The 25,370-nt window shown below is 39.8% G+C and overlaps 1 protein-coding gene across 2 annotated transcripts in view; it reads left to right on the top strand.

Moving 5' to 3' along the window:
• LOC144943197 (V-type proton ATPase 116 kDa subunit a 1-like) overlaps positions 1-25,370 on the top strand; it is a 228,886-nt gene that overhangs the window by 232 nt on the left and 203,284 nt on the right. For both annotated transcript variants that reach the window (XM_078870471.1, XM_078870461.1), the window contains exon 2: positions 12,656-12,734. In XM_078870471.1, the coding sequence (XP_078726597.1) occupies positions 12,656-12,734 (79 nt within the window). The remainder of the gene's footprint in view (positions 1-12,655; positions 12,735-25,370) is intronic.

The following is a 25,370-nucleotide window of genomic DNA, read 5'->3' as shown; positions in this document are numbered from 1 at the left end:
TCCGGGGGAATGTTTTTAAAATTCCATTATATGCACCAGATGTTTCTGTTGTGTCTCGGTGTTTTAAAAAATATATATTTCTCACTCCTGAAGATGTGTTGCGTTTTATGTTATTTTTGGTTGATTTCAATGACATTATTTTACTGGGAGACAAGGCAATTTAAAAATGCCTGAGAGAAATGGAATGGAACATTGCACCCCACGTTTTATGAAATCATCCTGCCACGAGTGAATGATTGGGCTGATGTTATGAAACTTAAAAAAACCCCACATAATGGCCTTTATGATTTTGCCTTGATTATAGCAGAAAATAGGGGTGCTACAGTGGTGTCATAGTGAGCACACTGGATTCTCAATCCTGTGCAGCGCCACCTGACACACAATGTTGCAAGTCTCTTAAATCCCCTAACCACCCGCCACTCAAAGTTATAAATAGGTACACCGACACAACAGATTGCGTATGGTGGAGAAAAGTGTGGGTCCTCTCAGCTCTTCCAAGACATAACCAGCATGGAAGAGTAGGCCAAAAGTACCTGTAGAGGGACTCTCGACAGCGCCTTTAACTGGAGACCCTTCTGCCAAGCAGTGTGACGCGTAACAAGATATTGCACGGGTTGCATCTTGACCATGTATAGAAGAAATACGTGTTCCTCATGTACCAAACAACTTCTTTGTAGAATATGTTTTATTTGATAAGGAAGCATAGAAAATCCACATTCGAATCAAAGCATTGTTCCTTGAAAAGTCTACATATACATGAGGAGCAATGAGCAAACAAAACGCTATTATTATTACCATTACCGTAATGTAATGGTTCGATGCCTTTGTCAGGATTTGTTGACACATTTTTTTAAATACCACGGCTAGTTATGTTGATTGTTCACATATGATTTGAACATTCTGTGTTTACAATAGACGCATTAGCAGTGTTGTGTAAACACTTCACTGGCCATTTTCTGTTTTACCAAAAATTATATTGAAAGTGCACAATGGGCTTATACTTTACAGAAAAACTGGCACATTTCGGTAAGGTGACGCTTATTAAATATACATTATATTATCAGATATACCTCACTGAACGGGGGGGGGGGGGGGGTTACGTTCCTGGAAGAAAACATGTTGGGCAAAACCGCATTCGACAAATAATAGACCTTATGGGAAAAGAGGGTTGTGTTATTGGGTCCGAAATTAACACATTCCTGCGGAGGGAGCTGGTAGGAACGTTGGGTTGCTCGGTCAATGGCCAGGGTCAACGGCGGCGTGGTGCATTCCGGGCGGGCACAAGCCGGCGTGAGTAGGTTAAATGTTGAGTTTTATAAGGGCACCACGGGGTGACCAGCCCCTCCCCACCCAGTCCCACCCCTCCCACCCCCCACCCAGCCCCACCCTCCCCACCCAGCCCCTCCCCACCCTCCCCACCCAGCCCCTCCCTGCACGACGGACACAATAATCCCCTGTGGGCTGGTGTACCAGGAGGTTCTTACCAGTATTAACACCTCCCTCTTTGTTTAAACTAATTGTACATGTTCTTTGGGTCTTTCGGTAAAGTCACGTAGATAGGTTGAAAGACAATAACAAAAAACTACGACGTTTCGATCACAACACAAGCGATCGTCATCAGGAGAAAAAAAAACTTTTTTTTGTGATCGAAACGTCGTAGTTTTTTGTTATTTTCTTTCAACCTATCTACGTGACTTTACCGAAAGACCCAAAGAATAAGAATTCCTGCAGTCACGAAAGCTTTAAGTCAAGATTTAATTGTACATTATTTCCGCACTTGTTATTGTGATCAAGGATGCTGAGTCGCTCCCCATTTATTGTGTATGTGTACACGCTTTATTTTTCGATTTCACCACAACACAAAACCGCCGTCTCCATCCCTCTTCCCGCACCGCGGCACTCTCACGCCCGACGCTCGCCCCTGACCCTGTCACTTGAACGTGTTGATGATGATTCACCATCGAGGTGGCCGTCTGGCTGACGTCCTCAACGAGTGGATGGCTAGATGCATGCTGCAATGTGTGAATATTGCGTTGTGCGTGTTGAACGTGTTACATTTACATACAAAAACATGCACACAAAAAATATACGCAAAAACATACATGGTAAATAAATCGTTCTCGCAGTCGATTTATTCACACCTTCCAATGGACGCAGCACTCTCGTGGCACTGCTTTTCGATGCGGAGGTGAGAATCTGAGCAGCGCCAATCCGCGTATAGTCGAAACAACACTGTCGTGTTCTGGAAAACAGACCTCACAGTAAACCGTGTATCGCCGAAACAGGCGTTCAACAAATCACGTTGAGCATATGGTTTCCTGTACCACATATCACTATGTAACCCAATTTTTGTTCCTAGGTACTAAGTGTTATTTTTGATTTGCTTATGCCTAAAAAGTATAGAAATTAGATATTATTCCCCACAAACTTTGCTTTTGTGACCAGGACTTTACGTGAACGAAAGACACAAATGTACACGTTTTCTATTTGAACATAGGTAAATTTCAAAATATCACTGTCCTGGTCACAAAAGCAAAGTTTGTGGGGAATAATATAAATTTTCTGTACTTTTGAGGCATAAGCAATTAGGAAATAACACTTACTACCCAGGATTATTAACTTTGCTTTTGTGTCCTGGTCACAAAAGCCAAGTTTGTGGGGAATAATAGGCCTTTTCTGTACTTTTGAGGCATAAGCAATTAGGAAATAACACAACGAAACATGTTTTGTTCCAAAGTGAATTATCAGTCGTATTGTTGCATTCATCCACCTAACAAAATAATGGTAATTCCAACTGATGCATTTTGTGACTATCAGTCTGAAATGTACGTGCTGTATTTAAATACCAAACGTTATCTATGTATTTTTATATTTGTATGGTAAAACAAATCTGTAGTAGTGCATCTTTATAAATGAAATTAAAGCAGGTTAAAATACGCAAATAGGTCGCTACTTTTTGAAGGCTGGACATTACTCATTACTTGTGGCTTTTGAGATGATTATCATTAAGATAATCTTTTAAACCAATTTCTATCAACACCTTACAGGATCAATGTATATATTCTGCACGAGACGAATCACTAGACTAATTATCAAGGCGATTCATACAGCTTCTACTGCCTCCTTGGATTGGTTGTAAAAACGTAGCATTCCACCATAACACGTTTGCATTTCCATCCTGCCATATGAAGACTAGACTAATATGCCTAGCCTTTGTAGGCTATGAAATGATATTCGACTCAGTGGAAATAAATGCAATCCATATTCTCACAAACTAAAGCCTAAATAAAAGCATATCTTGAAAATGAATTACAACCATTTACAAAAACAGCTACACTATGAATACGTGGTGATAGTACCAAGCTAAATATCAAAAGCGGAGTTGGATAGAGACATGGTTTTGCAAACGTTATTAATAGATATATTTTTATAACAATGGTAAATGAGAAAAAGGCGTAAATATGAAAATTAACCGTATATAATTCGAAAAATGGATCATGGGTGTCGAGGCACCATACCCTGTCTTGCCAGGAGAAGGCAGTACAGCAAAAATGTGGACTCCACCTGTTCTATCTGTATGGGATAGAGTGTTGCTCCCTCGCACACGTGGTTTATTTTGGATGCTATCGTTTAATCCTACACTTATAAACACTCATGAATTGGCCAATAACACATTAATATCTAGAGGACCATAAAGTTTGAGGAGTAATCTGGGTCTGACTCTCCATCTGGCCGCCTTTCCCGCTTGTCTGTGGTTCCTCGCACCTCTGAGTCGTTATCTGCCTTCAAGGGCAAGCTAATACTGTGTCGCACGTTACAAATTTAAATGTTTATTAATATCCCACTCGAACGCAAAATGTGGATTTGTGTGTCTGCACAATTGACCCTTATATCTTACATACCAGAGAGATTAAGTAGCCCTAGCTTACCTCCAAACAAATACGGCACATATATTTTGTAAAATTGCAATCCTGCAGCGGTATTTATTTATATTTATAGTTGTTTTGTACATGATATGCTGCAGCCTTGATTGTTTGTAGCCCTTAAGATACATACATTGTTGTGGGGATGAAGCTTTCAACGCAATGCTCAAAGCTGTCTCCCATAAACCCATATCGCCATTATATATAGTGATTCTCCTCAAGTGGCTACCCCCATGCCAAGCTTAGCACAGTTTGTACAATCACATGCATAGTCTACATGTAATTTTAGTCGAATGTCTGCATGAGCCACGCAGAATTTTAATGTTTATATGGTGACATGCACCACTGACTCTGTGTAGATAAAGAAGAGTAATGCAACCGTAAAGTATGCAGACTTCATATTTTATAGCAGAACTACTTGCATCAGACATCCTTCCAGCACAAATGGGTGACAGCTTTCCATATTGCTTAGGCACCCTATATATACACACACATACACACACGTGAAATATGGCTGTGAATAAGTAGTAGATGTTATGGAATCTTGGGCAACTCTAGAAAGCAAGGCGATAGAAATTGGTGCATGTGTGCCTCGTTATTGTATGAGTTACGATTATAAAACAAACCACAACAAACAGTTCATCGTGAGTAAATCAGTAAATATACTGCACATTAGAAAGGCTGTGTGTATATATGTGAACTCTAAGAGGGTGCAAATATTCCTTAATAACTGTTTTGCAAAGCCCTTGGGTAATAATAAGCAGCAGAATTAATTTTACAAATATACTTCTCAGTCAATTCCTTCGGAAAGCAAAATTCTGATAGAAATAATGCACAAGCACTGGGTTATTGTTGAAGATGGTGGTTGAGTCAACATAGAACATTATTAGAAAGGATGCCCTGTTCAACAGATCTTTCAAATTTATTTTTCTTCCTGCCCGCTGGATGCGAAGATGAACCTCTGAATTGTATTTCTATGACCTGTGTTATTTAGAGGTTTCATTACAGTTGGCCAAATTATTTTGAGAATGAGATACTGAATACTGTAAGCACTGGAATATTGCAGTGTTAATCTACTTCTTTAGGCGCTGTATCGTACATGATAATCATGTAACAAAAAATAGTGTTTGGAATAACTAATGAAAAAAAAATGTGTAAATTTAAGTCACTGGGTAATTTGAATGGCTTCTCCCCAAACCTATTCGACCTTCTTGTCGATAAATTAGTGCACATGTGAAATTATAATTGATTATAGCATTAAAACACATTCTGTTGTTTCTTTCTGAATGTACAAATATATATTTTATCACCGAGTAGCCAATAAGGGAGTCATTTCACTGCCTGATTTATTCAAGAAATCTGATATTGATGTTTTAAGTGGTATGTGACTGAGCAGTGGTTGCTTCTGCATACCTATGACCATGTTATCGTTAAAGTGAAGCCTTTTAATGGTTGGTATTTAGAAGAAGAAAAATCGAACAAGCAATTTCGTGGCGCAAACACTATTAAGTCTGTGGTTCTCTCCAGAGTGGTGTGTGTCTGCTCCCATAGCTCACACATCCAGTGGCGTTCCAGTGTGACAGCATCGCCCTGTTAATACACAGTCCTTATATAGCAACAATTATAAATGTACGGCCCGTTTGTCAATCCACTGCTGGATGAGGTCCCCTCCCCATGACGTGTGAGGGGGGGGCTCATCTCCTGCCAACAACGTAACCTTGCAGCCCTATGACAACCTGTTCGTGCATGGTGGTCACCCATGCAAGCATTTTCCAGATTAAACTCTGCTTTGCTTCCAAGATCTGATGAGGTCGGGTGCATCCTGGGTGACTTGGTATAGACAGCAAAGGCTGTAATAACAGTAATAAGTTGTACATATTAATTGGTAAATACGATCAATGTATAATTACAATGATGAATTTGTCACGGAGTATAATTTGGTAGAATCAGCTATATTTATAGACACATTGATTTCGTAGAGTTGGAAAAAATAACCACATTGCAAGCGTAAACCATAAACACTCTAAGATGTTAATGTGAAAAACCCCAGAATTAGATGCTAAGTGCTAGAAAATTATTAGCGGTGTCTGCTCTCCAAAGTCGAGCATTCTAATTTCCTCTACATAAGTGATACATATATGCATAATTAATACGCTAAGAAACTAAGCGAACATTTATTACAACATTTTCTCGAACAGTAATTACAAATACAAATTATCTCACACTTAACTGTTATTTGGAAGTTATTCATTATGTTAGATGGCTGATAAACCACATTTGCATTGCATCATTTGCAGCAACGAAACGTTTATCTCTTTTTAAATCCAAATCTATCTTTTTAATCAGACTTACGATAACCGTGTTTCAGTATATCGTCTGATTTCCCAATGCGGTTGAAATACAAAGAGTTAATGATTGTATTAGGATTCTAAATATAGCTGGTGCTTACCGTTTACATATTGATTTTATATAAAAGAAATGCCAGAACTTAGCATTTGGCTTTGTGCCTCAGGGCACTAAATTCTGTGTCAGAAGCAATGCTGTTGTGTTGTTGGTTTCAAGCCTCGTGGCCTGTGAGAAAAATAGGTATGCAAATTTACCAAAGCCAAAAAATGATTGTCGTCTATGGCAAATGTTTTAGCTCCCCAGTCACAGAACATTACATATTCCATTTTAAAATAAATTAGTTTATGTGATTAATATCATTGACACATCTTCGTACTCATATTCTCTCAAACAAATTATTTTAAGCAACAATTGAACAAGATCTTGCTCAGGGTTGCATGTTTAAATTTACGTCGTAGGATATACTCACAAGCTATATAACATATACGTGCAAATATATACGCATATGGTAATTTACAACAAAATACAATTGGTCTGAATGCCCCAAGGTGGATCCATGACCTGTATTCTGGCTCTCTAACAAACTAACTCGCATGTTAAATGCAATCAACACAAGCCACGAATGCCTCCCAAAGTGCTCTATAAAGGTTGTGTAAGGTATTTAAATCAAAATCCCTGCGGGAGTAATGAAAAATAGACACAGTGCACACGAGGCATATCCCAATGCAGTGTAATTGCAGATCACCGGACCTGTGGAACACGAGTGACATGACCCATAAAAAATGAAATGAGAAATATTGACTTGTGTTTCTGACCCAAAGGCAGTGAAAACACGTCGGTAGACACATGAAGCTACCTCTGACCTTCACATATAAAAGGTGTTTAGAATGTGGCACAATGCAGTTCGTTCCCACTGTCTGGTATGAACACATATTTCCAGCGTATTAAACAGAAAACCACCACATCTAATCCTGTCAAGGTTCCGAGCAGGGCACTGCATTGCATTGAAGGAAGATCTTCATTGCAGTCGATTTAATATTTGGTTATCGTCATTAGCTCATTATAGACAAGAGGCCAACATTGATCCTGTGTCACCTCTGGACATTGTTGCTTTACAGTTATTTGGGGAGCGGGGGGGGGGCATACATTGAAATGCAAATTGCTTTAATAAGGCCTTGACTTTTACACTTATTCTATTGGCTAGTATCGTAATTAAATTACAGAATAAAATTACAAATGATAACTAAGAGTAGAGAGCGTGGAAGCGATGTGGCCCAGGATAGGTTATCTATTCTGAGGTTACTGACATGCAATAAATGCTTGTCACTCCTCTAAGTGGGGGCATTGCTGGAGTTGCTTATTGTCTAAATACAAACAAACAATAGTAGCGGGTATTGGCCAAACATCCCAATGCTACGTGATTACCTACAAATTACTCAATTGGGATCACACTAAGTGACATGGCCTCTTCCTGCGATAACTTGACAGGACCCTCCTGAAAGAGTCAGTGAGACATTCCTGGGTAAACATAATGATAATAATACGTAATAATATGTTCTCTTAATTGCCCAATAACTTGTTCATGAGTCTAGTTGTTTTATTCATCAGTAAATTGTGGTTCTTGTTTCAGGTGGCACAACAAAAGACAGAGTACACCACAGGACATTGTAAAACCATTGGGAAAATATTGAGAGTAGAAATCTGTGAACACAACATAAAAGTGATTGAAGACCTCATAATAAAGAATGGGAGCACAAAAGCAGCAAAAAGTTAATTTATGAATTGTAAATCACAATTGGTAGCCCCTTCGAGAGCAAGATGAAACCATAACGAATGATAGAGACAAAATCATAAAACCAGTGGAGGAATTTTATGCAGGTCTCTATAGCAAATACACAATAAATATCATAAACCCCAAGAAAAATATATTTTCAAATGAGGATAATATTTTGGATATTATGCTTGAAGAAGTAACCACTGAAATTTTCATTTAAAAAAATAGGAAACCTTACAGACCAGATAGAATAAATGTGGAAATCTTCAATGACCTGGTATCAGCTGTTGAAATAAATTGAACACCCGTATTTACAAAATGCTTACATAGAAATAAAATACTTAAATTGTGGAATGATAGAGAATCTATGAATACTCATAAATGGAGAAAGTTTTAATGGCCTCAGATTTGCTTCATGACTTTTTATAACAACCAATGAACAACATTACAACAATCAATGAAAATTAACCGCAGGAAATAACTGAAGAGTTTTACAAAGAAGAAGGCAATTTGGGTTAACAGAACAACAGACACATACAAGAATTGTCCAAAACCCAAAAAATATTAAGGGGACATATCCGGAAAACATGTCACAATATGTATGCCTACTATGGTACTTACTGAATCGAAGGTGGGATGGAATAAACATTATAACATAAAGAGGCAAACGAGAGCAGGTTCTAATTTGCATGATGAAAATTGGATACCGAGAGTAATGTGAAGCCATTACTCCTACTGCAGTGTTAAAGATATTCATGATATGCCACTAACAGTAGCATTGAAGTGTGAAACTGAAGAGTGTAATATACATTCCATTTGATCACCCATGGTGGGTTCGTGTAATTTTGGTCAACCAGGTCACTCTTGCAAATGAGACACACCTGGTTTCTTGAGTTCCTCACCTGGTTAAGTAAAGAAAACTTGAGCAACCAAATTAATTAGTCTTATCCTTATTTACACTGTAATGCATGTCAACTAAAAGAGAGAAACTACAACGACTAAAATAATAAACATTGATTTCAGAAGTAAAACGATTGAGGTCATTTTTTAAGTTCTAAGATTGTACAGGAGAATGCAGCCCAATGTAGAGAAACAAGAATGAGAATATGAACACACATTAACCTAGCTCTGTGTTATTCAAGCACCGACGTCAAAACAAAGCTAAATTTAACATCTAATTTATAAGTGATTTGCAGTTAATTGCTGGTGCTTAATTTGGATATGACAACAGTACACCTTGGCTTACAGGCAATGCTGTGAAAATCTCTGGAATCATCAATAATAATAATAAACATTAAGTTGAAAGACCAAGGCCAATTTCTCTTCTCAAGGACGACACTTTCCATTAAATATCCTTTACACCCAGGTAGCTGGAGATAGGTGTTCACACATGTGATTGGCCTTAATAATACAGTAATAAGCAGACTCACCATATTATTTATGAATGTCCTTCTAAACAAGAAAAACATTCAGCTGTAATACATTAACCATCATTGTGGGGTTATTTCTTACTGTTATTAGTGGCAGTTTTTTAAATTATTATTTTAATGTGTTTTTTTATTGAATAATGTTTGCTTGAAACTGCATGGTGGGGGACTAGGGAGGGAGGGGGTTCACCTTCACAGTGCAATTCTTATTTTTAAGAAAGAGTTCTGTGTCATAATTCACCGTGGAACATTTCTATACAAGTGACTGCACAGGTTTGTTTATAAGTGAAGCACTCATAGGCAGTCACCCCAAAACTACGCCCATTGAAGTTAATTTACAGGAATATCCAACCTCAACTCCGGAAATGCCTAAACCTGTTCTTCAAACGTTGACCTTAACAGTACTCCAATTGGACTTCCAACACTGACCCCTTGTTATATAGGCCAGACCTGTCTTTATGTTAAAGGATAACTAAATTGCTGTGTGGTCATTACTTAGCAATTGAGGAATATTAATCCATCTGCAAATATCCAGGCAGTTGGGAAAAAAGTAATTGTTATTCGTGGAAATTAAATGAAATTGATACGATTAAACACAGTAATTTGTTAGATGTAAGAAATAATCTTCAGCATGGGGCATGATTCATGTAGAGTTGGTTTTCACACTTTTGTAGAAGTCAGCCATCAGCTGGAAATTCTAAAGCCCCATTTTGCACTGTACACCATAGCCAAGCAGCATCTGGACGAGTGCAGACAGGAATCACAGGCTAATGTGTATGACGAATGAATGTTGAACGTCTGTCACACCTTATGTCGCCAACTGTGCTAATCGTGGGTGGCTTAGGACGGCTGCTTGCGTTGTGGCCGAAACGTCGTGAGAATTGTATTTTATGTTTTATTTTCATTATTTTATTATTTCCCTTCTACGTGACGTTACCAAAAGAACCAAGAAGATGAATCCCTGCAGTCACGAAAGCTTTAAATCGAAAAATAACAACAATGATGAGGATAATGATGAGGTTGAATATCATTATATGATGATAACAGTCATACTAATAACAGTGATAATGTTTCGAAACATAAATATGATAATATTACGATTATAATAAATGTTGATTGATGATAATGGGTGGAAACTATTATGAATATAATGATGCTGTTGCTTCTAAAACTGATGATTCACCAACCCTGAATATATTAACCCACACCAACCCCTATCGTGTGATGAGCCACTAGCCACCAACAACTATACCTCCAAAGTGCACACGAAAAAAGGCACCCAATTAAGACTCAGTTACCTTTGATGTTTCAGATGATGTGGGGCCATCAGTGGAGACGGCCAGGAGAAAATAACTAGGAGACGATGGCCAGGAGAAGACAGCGCAGTGGATTGTTTAATCGGTGTTGATATTTGAGTGTTATCCCTTCTCAGTGTGGGCTCTCTACATACTCCAGTTTCCTCCCACACTCTAAACACTCAAAAAAATGGGTCTTAGGACTCACGACCTCTTCCACGTTCTTTATCTTAATTTTTTATCATCATCATCAGCAGCAGCCGGAGCATTGTCAACAATCAGCAACAATAAAAACACCATCATCATCTTTTTCGGTCTTTAATCATCACATTTTTATTATTTGTCATGTGTGTGCGTTGATGCCACCACTTTTCTGCTAAGTTTAGAGCAATACAATTCAGCTCCATATTTTGTGTCAAAATACTAAATGCATCAAACACACGTGAATTTATGTAGAATGGACTGCCATTCCCTTTCAGCACTCCTTGCACAAAGCCATCATTGGCCCGAGCCTAACCTTGCCCGTTTTGGGCCATTCTGCAATTGTGGCAAGGGTAGTGGTGTGAAATCAGTTACACATGAATCGAAAAATGCAGAATTTACCACGTAAAAAAGCGGCTGTCATTTCCACACACACACAAAAATCAAGACGCCAGAAATCTGGATCCATGGTTTCAAAACCTCAACTGTGCCACCCCCTTGCAGTTCTGTGACGCTGGTGTTCACCTTTGTATGACAGTCACATCGCGCTGCAGTATTAACAAGGTACAGTAGTTTCACAATCTTGAAAAAATGTTGCACAAGGGAGCACGCATAATACGTGATTGAAGGTAGTTTTATTTCAACATGAAACATGTGCTTCTTGGCAGTGTCTTAGAAATTGTGAGATGAGATATGATGGGATGATCATTTTGGCCATGATTCCCAGTGCTGATCTATAGAACCTGACCAGCTGTTGACGTGGCCTGGTTTCACAACCATGGCTTGATAATTGTTGAGATGGCACTTGGCATGATCCTGTTTATGGCACTGACTCAGACTATTTAAGTATTCCTTGTAAATTGTGAAAGCATCATGAAATGTTAGCAAATAATAGTGCCATAACGTTAATAACATCTTTGGCCTTGGTATTGTCAAAGGGTAACTGTCATAAATTATCACGTTTAAATTAACTGGTTTATTTATGTTATTTATTTAGCAAAAATAAACTTTATTTAAGAATCTCTTACACATATTTTACAAGTTATCAATTTTATATAACAGCAACATCTCATTTACAGCACTTGGAAAATAGAATTAGTTGTTCATTGAGCCAGCGTTCGGGTATAGGACCCTTTACTGTCTTTCCAAAATATGAAAGATCAGCCATGCGTGACTTCATCGTCATTCTTTGGGCCATATAAGACATTTATGGCTTGTCCTTCATAGGAGGTCTTTCAAGATGTGTAAACACAGTCTAGCCAGGCCTGACACCATTACTTGTGCTGAAAAACTTGAGTGTCACAAAGTATCAGACTTTTTTAAAATGCTGCCTCTGAATGCTCAAATCGCAGTCAATCTCTCGCGACTGACAAACGAATGACACTGCGTCTGTACTACTGTGATGCAGCTTGGAGACCTTAAGCAGAGATGTCATTTGAGAGAGCAGTGAAGTGTGCCATTCTGGCTTCCAGCATGTGTGAATTCAACACTTAGTGCATGTGTATGGTGTGAAATCTCCTATCTCTTTTTTTGATTTGCAACTAAATGGAGGTTTGCCTCTGTCCACCTCTGTCTTGCTGTGTGCCCTTCCATCCTTATGTCCATCATGTCTCTTTAATCTATCTCACTCTCTCCTTTTCTCACCCTCTCTCATGATGCCTCCACCTCTCTCTCTCCCCCCATGTGCAGCTGAACCCAGGAGTCAACACCTTCCAGCGCAGATTTGTGAACGATGTGCGGCGATGTGACGAGATGGAACGCAAGCTCCGTGAGTGCTTGCACTTCTACAGTTTTGTTTACATTTGAGATTTTTCTGCACTTCTGAATATTGTACTCGACTCACGCTTCTCTGCAGAAAACAACCTCATGTCACAAGGTTAATTTGTTGTAATCATCATGCATCTGTGGTTGCTTAAAGTTTCAAGGGCCAGAATAGAGGTTGCAAATGGGGCTCTCTTCGAATATATTATTCAAGCTCCTGGGAGGTGTGTGCCGAGCAATGACAAGCAATACTTCTTAAATGTAATGCCTGCCTCCGTGAAAAGTGCATGATCAGCATTTATAATGCACAGAAGTTTGCAAAAAGGACAAGGGAATTAAAATTACTTGGGCAAGGAAGAATTTCTTGCCCGCTCTTGCATTAATTTGGAGAATAATTGTAATGACCTAATTCATACTAACTACAGGAGCTTGTTTAATAATGTATACTATGGGGATTAAATACTCATGAAATGGAGGACAATATTCACGTTAAAAGGTAAAATTATTTTCTTTCTTTAGTCATTGTTAATGCAACACAGTGCTATGTATTACTTTAAATTGTTTCAAAGTGCTGTGTCTATCTATACTGTATTATAACGTCGTAATTTTTTATAATACTATGGCCAGATTACTTTTAGCATTGCTAAAATAAAAAAAAATGGCTTTGTAAAGATAAATCAAGTTATATCAAAAGGTATCGGATGATCAAACTCGTTTTTGGACATTTCTCTTTCGTTCAATAACTTGTGTTATTTGTAGGAGTCGATAGAAGTCCCTAAAAGTCATTGAGGCAATCTAGGCGTGATGACAAGATTGCGGCACATTTCACAAGGCACTATACAAAAATTCTTCCAGGCCAAATGGTGTGAACACATAAAGAGTTTTTTTCTGCAAGGGGCAAACACATCTCTCTTCCTATCATGGACAGGTGCTGTCAGACAGTTAAACAGCATATTGGAATTGATAGGGAGCATTTGACATTTTGGAAAGATTGTTCCAAACTTAAAGTGCTTCAAAAGCCAACCTTTGATTTGATTTTTTTTCTTAATGTTGTTCATGACTTGTGCTGGTCAGTGCTGGAGCTCAATTGTAATGGTTTTGTTTACAGAGTTCAGTGTCGAGTGCCCCTGACACTTTTTGTGCAGGTTGCTCAAATATGGCAAACACCAATTTTCATAGGAGTTCGTGTTTATGTGATAAGTATGTGGACGCCTGGGGCCTTATACTGAATGCCTTTGGTTATGACAGATAAAAGTTACAGCACAATGTCTGACATGTAGGGCCACAGCAACCAAGCGATATGGTACCCTCTTAACACACAGTAGGTGGTTGCTGTGGTAGAACAATGGAATGTCACAAGTAATTTACATTACAAAAATACAATTTAACCTTAAACCAAACTATTGCCCTACGTATAGCCGAAATAAAACAGATGTACAGTTCCAATCATAAACACAACAGCACACACCCCTGGGAGCTATAATCCCAAGTAAATTCATCATTGACATACATTTTTCGTTTTAGTTCTGTGTGGATGCAGCACAGATTATATTCCTGTCGAATATTAATCCTCTAGCAGGCTAAAGAAGCTAAATCCTCTATCTCAAAATACCTGTTATTGTTCCACGGTGACAACGCAAATTCTAAATCCATTGTGAAAGATGGCATTTAGGAGTTATATTTGAAGATGCAGATACCAGTCAATATTAATTTTAAGCAGTGGGCGCAAACGTTGGTTTGGATGGTTATGAAAATGTAATCTGCTTAAATCTGTATAGAGCTGTAAATTCATGTTGATAAGTGAAAATCTATGAGGAGTTGGATGATTCAGATCTCATCGTGTTTTATTTGAAGATCGTGTCATGAATAAATAAATGACTGCGTTTCATGGTCCAATTACACAAGAACCATACTTGCTGACGAAATGTAAATATACTGTATATGAATAAATTGTTTGATATGCGTATAGTAAAACCCCTCTTAACGACCACCCCTGTTAATGACTAATGGCTTCATGACGGGCCTCGATAGAGCCCAATGTGTTCGCTTACCGACCATTTCCCTGTTAACGATGGGCTTATGACGAGAACGCGACCGCCAATTTCGGCCAATCGGCGAGCTCCAAAGTGGTCTGACCAAGCCTCAGCCAATCAGCGATGTCCATTCATGAGCGTTTGGGGGCATTGTTTACATCACATTCAGTGTCTGCAGGGCTTTGAAGTGGAAACATCTCTTTTGAATTCTTGGTGTATTTTGACTTCAAACTTTAATTCAATCAATAATTATGCATATCTGTCAACCCATACAGTTTACCTGTATTCTTGTACAGGGAAATTGAGTTTTCAAATCCATACGGCGTACAGCCATTTCAATACGGCAAAAAAAATTGTATGTGTTTCTCCCTTGTGATGGGACTTTGTAGGATGAACGTTGGGTGACCAATACGGTCTAATTGGGTCTGTAATAAGGTAGGCACTGATAAGGGGTTAGCAGGTATGCTTGCGAATTAAAACAAGAAAGTATCTCCTTCCAAAAAATATCAATTTTCTCCTCTCAACTTCTCCATCAACCCCTTAAGCCAGTTATCGTTTTATCCTAAGATAAGATTTTTGTTGTAGGTACAGTAAATATTAATTAATGCATTGATTAACCATGTTTATTTTAATATTATGCATTTATAATGTTAGTATTTTATTTATGAATAATTAGCTCTTGTGATTGATAATGAGCAAGCTTCAACAATCGCTATTGTACCCATGGTTTTAGCAGTCTTCAGATAGTAGAATACACTTGAATAATATTTACCTATGGACCAGCTGCATGTGTTGACGTGATTTTACATGCTTTATGGAATGCGCATGTACTGTAGTTTTTACAGAGCCATATGGCTGCACAAAGCACGATTTGGTACTGGATTAATGCAGAGGATGAACTGCTGAAGGGAATATACAGTTTCAGTAGCATGTGCTGAGCACACACAACAATCCATCCATAGAAATATAGTCTGCCATCCAATCCAACAACGTCATTTGCTTCTGAAACAGCAATTATGCCAGATGTGCATTGCAAATCGCAAGAGGCGTCGGCCGAGAAATAAAACACCAACTCACAACGTGTGGTGGGTGTTGTGATCGGCAATAGAACAGAGGCATTAATTGAAAATCACCACATGTACACAGTGCATGACTAAAGGTTTGTTGAAACAAATAGGATTAGCTCCCTACTTTGTAATTATAATGTGAACAGCTGTGCCACTCAAGTGTAACGAGGGGAAATCGCGCAGTCGGGACTGACGTAGCGTCCAAGTGGGCATTCTGTGGAGCCACAAACCGTGACTGCTCTACTCTTCAACATCTCGACCTTCACTCATTTTCACCCCAGTCCATCCGACTATCAGATTGTTGAGTGATGTACCCAACTGTGGACTATGTCGACCACTGAGAACCATTGGCTCTCACTCACTCACTGATACGCTTGACCGGCACGTCGTTAGAGCGCCCTCCGTGTTGACCGATCCACCGCAGCCTTCCAAGCGCCCTCAATCGAGGCTGCAAAATCTGTCTCGACCTGCCGCCGCCAGTTTTTTGTCCATTCGCGACTCCCCAGGTCTTGTGCAATTGTCGGGTAGCAACAACAGACGGTCGAGAGAGGCACGAGGCGATGTGATGACAGACATCCGTCTGACAAGTCCAAACAGAGCCAGCCACCTCGCGGCTATCAGGCCGGCGTGCTCAGCCATCATCTTGTTGCGTACAAAAACGAAACAGTGAATGCCAAAGATGCAATACTGGCATTGCATATGGAAAGCCCGTATGGTGTCTGAGTGAGTTTTCAGCATAATACAGGTTTCCTTCCCATACAACATCACGGAAACAATGCAGGTGTTTTCAGTGCAACGTTAAGTTGCTAGGCTCAGCCGTTTTTGCTTCCATACATGACTGAGTTGTGCCATGATGGAAGATGCAATGCTGATGTGTTGATGGACCACGGTGGAACAGTACACGGAGGAAACTACGTCACGACTCAGATATGGAAACCTATCAGTAGGTTCCAGTGTATGTCCCAGCACGTGAATGAAGGAGCAGAGCCGCAAACCTTGTTTTGAACTTACATTTTTTTTTTCTAAGAGGTATGAAGGCCCATGCCATTACTGTATCTGCCTGGTCAAAATGACTTAGTGCCATGGGCCAAGAGATCTGAAGGGATAAGGTACATTCGGGGTAATTTGGCCATGGGCTGTTCACAATAGTTTAATGCAATCTCTTCAATGCTCGAAATGTGTATCCAAACTTGATGGATGACCACAGTTTTTTTTAGCACATTGATGAATTTAAATTTCTTAAATTATGATTTCAGTTATTTGTCTTAATGGATGTATGCACAGTCTTGCTGTGACACAGTATTAAATTTGCAATGATGGACTCTTCTGTGCATGGCACACAAAACGTCTACAATCACTTCTTTTCGTGTTTAACGCTTTAGTAGGAGATGCAATGCTTTTTTGCTGTGTAATACCAAAAGACAAAGTTCCCCCGTATAGCCTTAACAGACTGTTGGGGCAAGTGCTGTTAGCGAGCACCTATGAAGGCCGGAACAACACACGAGGGAGTGGGTGGCCAGCAACACGCCCGGCCGCCTTTGTCTCCCCAGTGGCGATGTTTACATACTGCACCAGATACTCATGTGAGGCTGAGTCGACCTAGGGGAGACCCAGGACCGGTTCAGATAATCGTCACTGGTGTTGGCCGTGGGCGGAAATCGAACTCGGGTCTTTGGGTTCTTAGCGCAGTGCGCTAACCGCTACACTACCGCTCCTCTTGTGTGTGATACAAACACACAGCCTCACACACATTCACTGAGCAATTTGTCGCACTCAATTTAAACTCTGACAAATCCAATTTGGGTGTCTTCCAAATAGGCAGCACATTCTGTGGTTGTCATGGTGATACAAGTAGACACACATGTTGATGCAAAAGTGTCTTCAGGTCTGGTTGTACACTCTGAGGTTGTGTATTTTCTGTATTGATCTCACATTCAGAAGCATGCTATGTAGATGTTACTCAGTGATTGACCTTGTGGATACTGGTGGGAAATTGCATGATTTCGGATGTACAAGTCAAGTAATTTTAATATGTGGTTGACCATTAAAATAATCATTAAGAAGATTTTACTCAGGCTTAGTGTGTCAAACAATTAGGACTAATTCAGATAGAAAAAAACATTATCCAATTTTTTTTAAATAAGGGAGAAATTCTCATAAAATGACATGTATCAGATGTACTCAAACAGTTTCATGCTGGGATGGTGATGATGCTTTCAGTTTCATGTATGTGCAAAACCATTGACTTGTTCCATTAATATGCCACTTTTTTCCCCTAACTTTCAAATGACAACCCATTTGTAGTATTAGGATGCTTTTTAAATATTGACTGCGAGGTTGCGTAATTAGAGGAAATGCCATGGCTGTTTAGCAATCTCTGTATAACACAATAACCAGCATGAGCTGCAACATTAAATATTCCAGGATATTGGGTGAGATTATAATTTTTGCTGGTTAAAAATACAGTTGGTCAATTTATAGCAGCTGCTTAGGGAAAATGCTTATGCATATTTGAATTTTAACATGAAGATTTGTAACCCAGTAGATTATCGGTGTGCATGTCAGTTAAACTGAATTACCTCTAGTAAAATGCTTATGCCTGTATTAAAGCACATTCATATCCATCAACAATATTACGTGACAATCATTTATCAGGAAGTTAACAGTACTTTTCATATGGATAGACGGGCTCTGGCCACAGGAATGTGGAAATTCCACCGGTGTCTCATGGCCACCTAGAGAGATGGGCATCGTCCGATGCTTGCTTGAGCCTAGAACGTTCTCATCTACATCTACACAAGCAATAACGCCGATTTTTCTTGGTGCTTTGTACTGTACATGAGTATTGCATTTGTATTAACATATGCTCGACATGGCCGTTGAGCATGTATATCACCAAAATTATGCCGCCTCTTATCACGGGAAAAAAACTCTCCGATTGCAGGGCCTGCTGGAGTAGAAAGTAGTGTTTTTGCTCATTAGCATATTAAATGCAATTTTATAATTACAATTATCAGCACGACTGTTGTCATCCTGTTTCACTAGCCGCTCTGCAAATCCAGGCTATGTACAGAAACCTTGTGCAGGGGTTGAATATAACATGCCTTTTCCCAGAAACGTGAAGCTATCCGTAATCGTGACGAACATGGTTACTTATGTTGCCTTTTAAAAGGAAGAAAAAGGGGGAAATGGCCAAATAGTTGTGGCTAACGTGAACAAAACCCTCCACACTTATTTACTTCTGACTTTGTTTGAGCGCCGATAGTAAATCATTGTATCGGCTGCTTTCTGTCTAGTGACTCTAGTCCATTAATGTGTTTGCTCAGGGGATGTTTACAAAAAAATCTACATCTATAAGCATTTTGACATTTATTCAGTATTGAAGTTCAGCTCATTGTGATGCACACTTTCTTAACTATTTTATTGGTGCCTACGCATAAACAAAACTTGAGGGGAATCTTCTAATTAAATATGAAAGAATCAATGTTGGATAGCAATTAGAGCACTTTAGGCTTAAAATGTCCCATTTAGCACACAAGTGTAACATTGTGAAAAGGCATCATTTTATACTTGATTTGACGCTTGCGTGACTGCAGGAATTACTCTTTGGTTCTTTCGGTAAAGTCACGTAGAAAGAAAACAAATTAAATAATAGAATACGACGTTTCGATTGCAACACAAGACACCGTCATCAGGTAAGAATGAATGAAAAAACAAATCTAGTAAACTTAGAAATATAATGCAATACAACACAGAGAGTCGGCTAACACAATAGTCAACACCCTACCTGGTTGAAATATGCTAAAAATGCCCCCCCCCCCCAATATATTTATATAAAAATATATTTTTTAAATTGTATTGCTATGCTACGACAGGCAACCAAGCACGGCCGTCCGAAATAATCATTAGCAAATGTAATTATAATAATAACTAAACTTAATAAATTTACATTATCATTACACCGGTTCTAGTATTATGGTGGACTGCAGTTCTGAGTGTGGGTTGTCCACGTGGTGTTGCCGTGCCCCAGCAGAAGCCGTTGCTCGTCTGTTGTGGGTAGGTACAATCAATGTCAAACACTGTCCTGTCTCTCCATTTCATTACTTTCAAATGTATTAAAAAGTGGAAAACTATAATGTAATATGAGTGTTACGTAGGCTATCTCACTGTCGAGTGGAATCAAACGTTTTTGGTGAAAACGGGCCAATTTGCGATTGCTAATCAATCAACCATCACTAACGTTAGCTATCATAGCTAAGTAAGTTGCTTGGAAAGTTAATTAGCCACACATTCACCCAGTGACCAACAGTGGCGCTCACGGGCGTATTCAACTAACGTAATGTCTTAATTACGTTATATTTGTCAGAAAGCCCACGAGAAGTCTGAGTAAAGTGTCAATCATTTATGTTGCGCTGCATGTGTAATATTTGTAGACAGTAGTAGCTTCATTTATTGCATACTCGTATAGTATAGTGTATAGCTGTACAGTACGTGCTTAGTGTTTCTTTGATTAAAGTGCAAGCAGTTTTATTAGTCAGCTTTCATTCACAGTGTGTGTCATCATGAGCAAGAGGAAGGGTGGCAGTGACATTCGTCAGTTTTTTGGGCAGCCTCAGAAAAGAAGAAACGTAAGTTGAGAGCAGTGAGAAAATGAGTACCAGTCAGATGATAAAAGTATACAGTTGTACAAGAGATGAGTAAATGTTTCTCGATATAATCATTGCCATTCAGATCAGACATGCTTATTAATCCATTCCTTAACATCATGGCAAGAAACACCACTTCTTTACTGATAATATTCATTTCATGTTCACTCTGGTGCATTCAGAGTAAAGAGAGAGAGAGAGCATGAGGATGCCGACAGGGCAGGGAGAGCAGGTGACATGGAGTTGAGTGAGAAAAGGAGCAAATATTGATGGTTAAAACCGAAAAATGGCATCACAACAGTCTAATCCTCATGTTAATTTAAGCTGAGATATTCCTCTAAGTATGGCTTCTCATGTGTATTTCAGATAATACAATCAAGCAGGGAGAGTGAGTTTGAGACAATAACAGACAGAGAAAGAGAGAGCAGACAGGCAAGCGAAGATGGAGGTAAAGGAGAGGGAGGGGAGGAGCTTGGACCTCGCCCAAATCAGCCAAATGTTAATGTCATACCGAGTCAAACCCTATCAAATAGGACATTCTATTTTCAGCAGAAATAGTTTAAAAATTATACTTGACTCCATTACAGCCCCTCCTTAAAATGGGTCCTCTGTTTCTATTGTGTCACTGTGGTCTACACAGCGTTAACTTAGTTACCCACTAGTAAGATCATCAATGGGTTTGGTGCATGAATTGAAGGGCTTCTTTAATCAATCTGGCAAGTTCAAGGTAATTTTTCAGGAAATCGCAAAATCAGAGCATAGTTTCACCTCGTTCAAACCTTACTGTCCCACCAGGTGGACTGTTCGCACCCTTGCCATCTGCTCAGTTCTCAGCCAGTATGAGTCAGTGCTGACAGCCCTTGAGGAAATGGCATCATGCAGCTCATCTGACACTTCAACTAAGGCCAATGGTCTTCATGGAACATTTCTAAAAGGGAACACTATGCTCGGCCATGTAATGGCTGAAGACCTGATGGGGGATTTGGAGAGCCTGAACACCTCCCTGCAGTTTAGGAAACAGACTGTTTCAGGCATGTTGGAGGCTGTCGACCGGAGGAGCACGTTGATGTCTTGTTTGCACAAGATACTGCTATGGCAACAAAGTTGGACCTACAACCTATTCAGATGCCTCATGTCCGCAAATCTACAAAGCGTTACACTTGTCAGGCTGCAGCCCATATCCATTCGGATGCCCAGTCTTTGTACAGAGCCCAATTCTGCAACGCTTGGACACAGTGAATACTCAATTCATAGAGGTTTGATCAAGCTGGATTCCACAAGCTGCAGCAGCTTGTAAATGTGCTGCTACGTGGAGACATGGACAAGGTGGTAGGCGAGTCTCCTGATTTGAATTCAAGACTACTGCAGGTGCAGCTGGCCATGCCTGGGGCTAATTACACATATCAAACGAGCTCAGATGTTGCTAGCATTATTAGGGAAATGGTGCCAGAGGTGAGATGTCTCATCAGTCTGGTGGAAGCTTTAGCAAGGCTTCTGCTGGTCGTCCCTACCTCCTCTGTCGAGACTAAGAGGAGTTTTAGTGCCCTGAGGAGGCTTAAGGCATGGCTTAGATCTTCGATGAGTCAAACAAGGCTGAAAAATGTGGCCATGTGTCACGTGCACCAAGAGAAACTGGACCTTGAAGGAATATTCCAGTCTTCTATTGGTGTCAACGATAAGCACAGCAAGGCCTTGGGATTCTTAGCTTGAAGAATGGCAAGTCAAAGCACTTGTCATTGCCTGGAGAGGAGATGAGAGGATAGGAGAGCAGAGGAAAGGAGCAGAAATTACTGCAGAGCAGGGGAGAAGATAAGAGATGACTGGAGAACAGAGGAGAATATAGGACCAGAGGAGAGGAGGAGAGAGGGCTGTAGAGGAGAGGAGAGCAGAGCAAACGCCTCTGCTGACCACCCAAGTTTACTTGTACATGTGTAAATAAAAACAACAATTTGCTAAACGTTGGCCACAATATCTGGACTTGTCTTCATATAACAATGCATAGACGTCTGTTTATATGATTGTGGTTATGGTTGTACTTTATTAATCCCTAATCTCTGCCATTACATACAATGAAACAAGAAAAGGTAAAAAAAGAAAAAAACAGCAATGTAATACAATACACGATTAGACATTATTGTAAAAAATTAAAAAAGTCCATCCCATGTGTTAGTGATTTTTTTATATTTTAGGAAGGTAATTCGTTTTTAAATTTAGATTTCTTTTTTGGGGAGGGGAACCCCAGACCCCCTGGAAGATTTGGTCCCCCCCAATGTTGACTCCATGGCTACGGCCTTGCGATATACGAATACAAACGTTAGGATAGAAGCATGAGCAAAACTTTAACACCTTCTGTTTTGCACTGATAAAGAGCCACTAAATAGGTCCACACTGATTTCAAAATAATATCCCCTCCTGTGCTATCTTTTGAATGGAAGGTGAACCCGCTTATGATATTCAAAACGCGAATTTATAACCACCACATTTAAAAATGTGATGATTAATAAAAGTGGCGACATAAAGCACAGAAAATTGCACGTGCTGCATGTGGCACGTTAATGCAGTTCTGCCACATGCAAGCACTGAAAGTGATGGTATAAGGGGATACAAATTATAGGATGTAATGCACATCTGAGAGAACATGACACGACTATATGAAGATATGTTTATTCCTTCACTGAAAATGAATCTCTTCACAAATGGTTTTATAAGCCACAAGTAATGAGAGTGGGGACATTCAGTACTGTCATGAGTAAAACGAATGTTTTAAGCAGCTTGAGCACAAGTAACCTCTTTAGTCAGAAAATTTCCTTTGAGTTACGTATCATTCAGGGTATCGGTAGTTACGTGTCATGGCGTTGGCATAGTGATTACATCACCCTGATATCACCCTAATTATTATCACCCTGAGCTACAATCCCACCAATCCAGATTTGATTCTATGTATTGATCATGTGCAATGCCAATAGCAATTGTAATCTGAAACTTATTAGGGCCTACCCGAGATAATTATATCCTAAAACAAATATCTGATTTTGTGAATTGTATCACAACTGGAAGAGAGAGGTGGTTAGTCATGATATTGTGACACCACCTCGGCATGTGGTGTGCTGGCTTTATTAGGTGCTTGCTAACATTACTTGTCTGCTAGTGCACATGGCTAAATAGGGAATAGTATGTTTGTGGCTATCTATAATGTATGCTAGCTGTGAGCTGAAGCAAAATGTTGGATATACACATGTGTAGTGAATCACTGCAGATACACGAATAGTAGTAGGCACTCTCGTTTATTCTAGCCATCACAGTTACAGGGGCTAACTATGCTATGGTCAGGACAGATCGCACACTGCCTGACCAACAACGCCGAGGAGGTGAAGGGGAGAATGAAGACGGGGACGAAGATTTGGTAGCATGACAGGTTCCATTCCAGACGACAGCCCCGACCCTGAGTCGGGACCTCCCTTTTATTCCCCCAGCGGGGCCTGGCTCTGCCCTCGGCCACGCCCCCTTCTGGAACCTACCAGAAGGTTCCTGGCTTCACCTCACGTGTCCCCTCCATCACCTTTGCCCAACATCCCTTTCCCCAGCCTATCACATGCCCTGCCGGCAGACCGGGCTGCTACACCCTCAGACCCCCCCTTTCTGCCAGCAACCAGTGCTATGCGCCCTAGTTACCCATTCTACGTCACTACACATGTATCAATATGATTGGAGGGCATGCACATTACTTTAATTGACATTTGCATCCTGCTGGCACCTCGGAGGTAACATAGCTTATGTAAGTGCCTGCAAAAGTGTGCTTAATTTGTGTCCACAGAAATAGGCCTTTTCTTCTTCTCTATAACAAGGAGACAAAAGGCACCTAGAGTGGTTCTGGCCTCATAACTTTTTTAAGAGACAATACCTCATAGACACTTGTTAGCAGCAGTTTAACATACACAAGAGTTTAGCTTAGGGGGATTTGGACTTTGTAAATTTGATTGATGTGTTTTTGTGTATGTTATACACATGCTGTGTGTATGTAATTTGGTGGGGGTGGTGGAAGGTAAAGTGTTTGCATTCGGAAGGTTGCAAGTTCAAATCCTGGTCCAGAGTTTCCTCAACCCATTATCCCCCAGTTTACTCAGCCCATTATTGTGGAGAAGTCAACAGTGGAAATCCCATGGAAAAACTTTCCCTCATCATAGGAATATGGAATTTCCACCACTGGTTCAGGGATGTAAACAGGCGTTGACCACCACCCCATGCTCAAATTATTGGAAAACAACTTTACCAGATTATTATTTGTTTCTTTCGGTTAAGTCACGTCTAAAGATAAAATAATAAATTAAATTAAATAATAGAATACGACGTTTCGATTGCAACACAAGCAATCATCATCAGGTATAATGAAATAGCGACATAAAATCTAACCAGAAAACTATAGACAGACATATTAGCAGACAGATATCACCAAGATACATAGCGAGAGCAACACAGGTAACAGAGAGGGGTGATCGTCTCTGTGTGGTGGCCTTAAATAGACAGAGGGGGGGGCGGAGGCAGAGAGAGGGAGGAGGGTTAGAGAAAAAATTAGCATATCAATGAGTGGTCAACAGACGTGGTGCTGCGAATGCGATGGCACGGCAAGCAAGCCTGAAAATCAGAAGGACACACTAAAATTAAATAACCTAGTAAAATATCGAAATGTAATGTAATACAACACAGAGGGTCGGTCAACACACAATTAACGCATAGCCTGGTTGATTACGTATTTCAAAGATTGCTAAGTTAGAATTTAAGTGTGAACAATCTAAAGAGAGGACACAGGCAGAGAAAACAAGTCGCCAGAGAGAGAGAAAAAAGATAAGCTTAAAACTTCCCCGTAGAAGTGGTTCGATCTTAATTTTAGAACTTTCGT

This window comes from Lampetra fluviatilis, chromosome 2, assembly GCF_964198595.1.
Source record: "Lampetra fluviatilis chromosome 2, kcLamFluv1.1, whole genome shotgun sequence".
Taxonomy (NCBI): Eukaryota; Metazoa; Chordata; class Hyperoartia; order Petromyzontiformes; family Petromyzontidae; genus Lampetra; species Lampetra fluviatilis.
The sequence above is the reverse complement of the archived record's forward strand: the minus strand, read 5'-3'. Positions and strand labels throughout refer to the sequence as shown.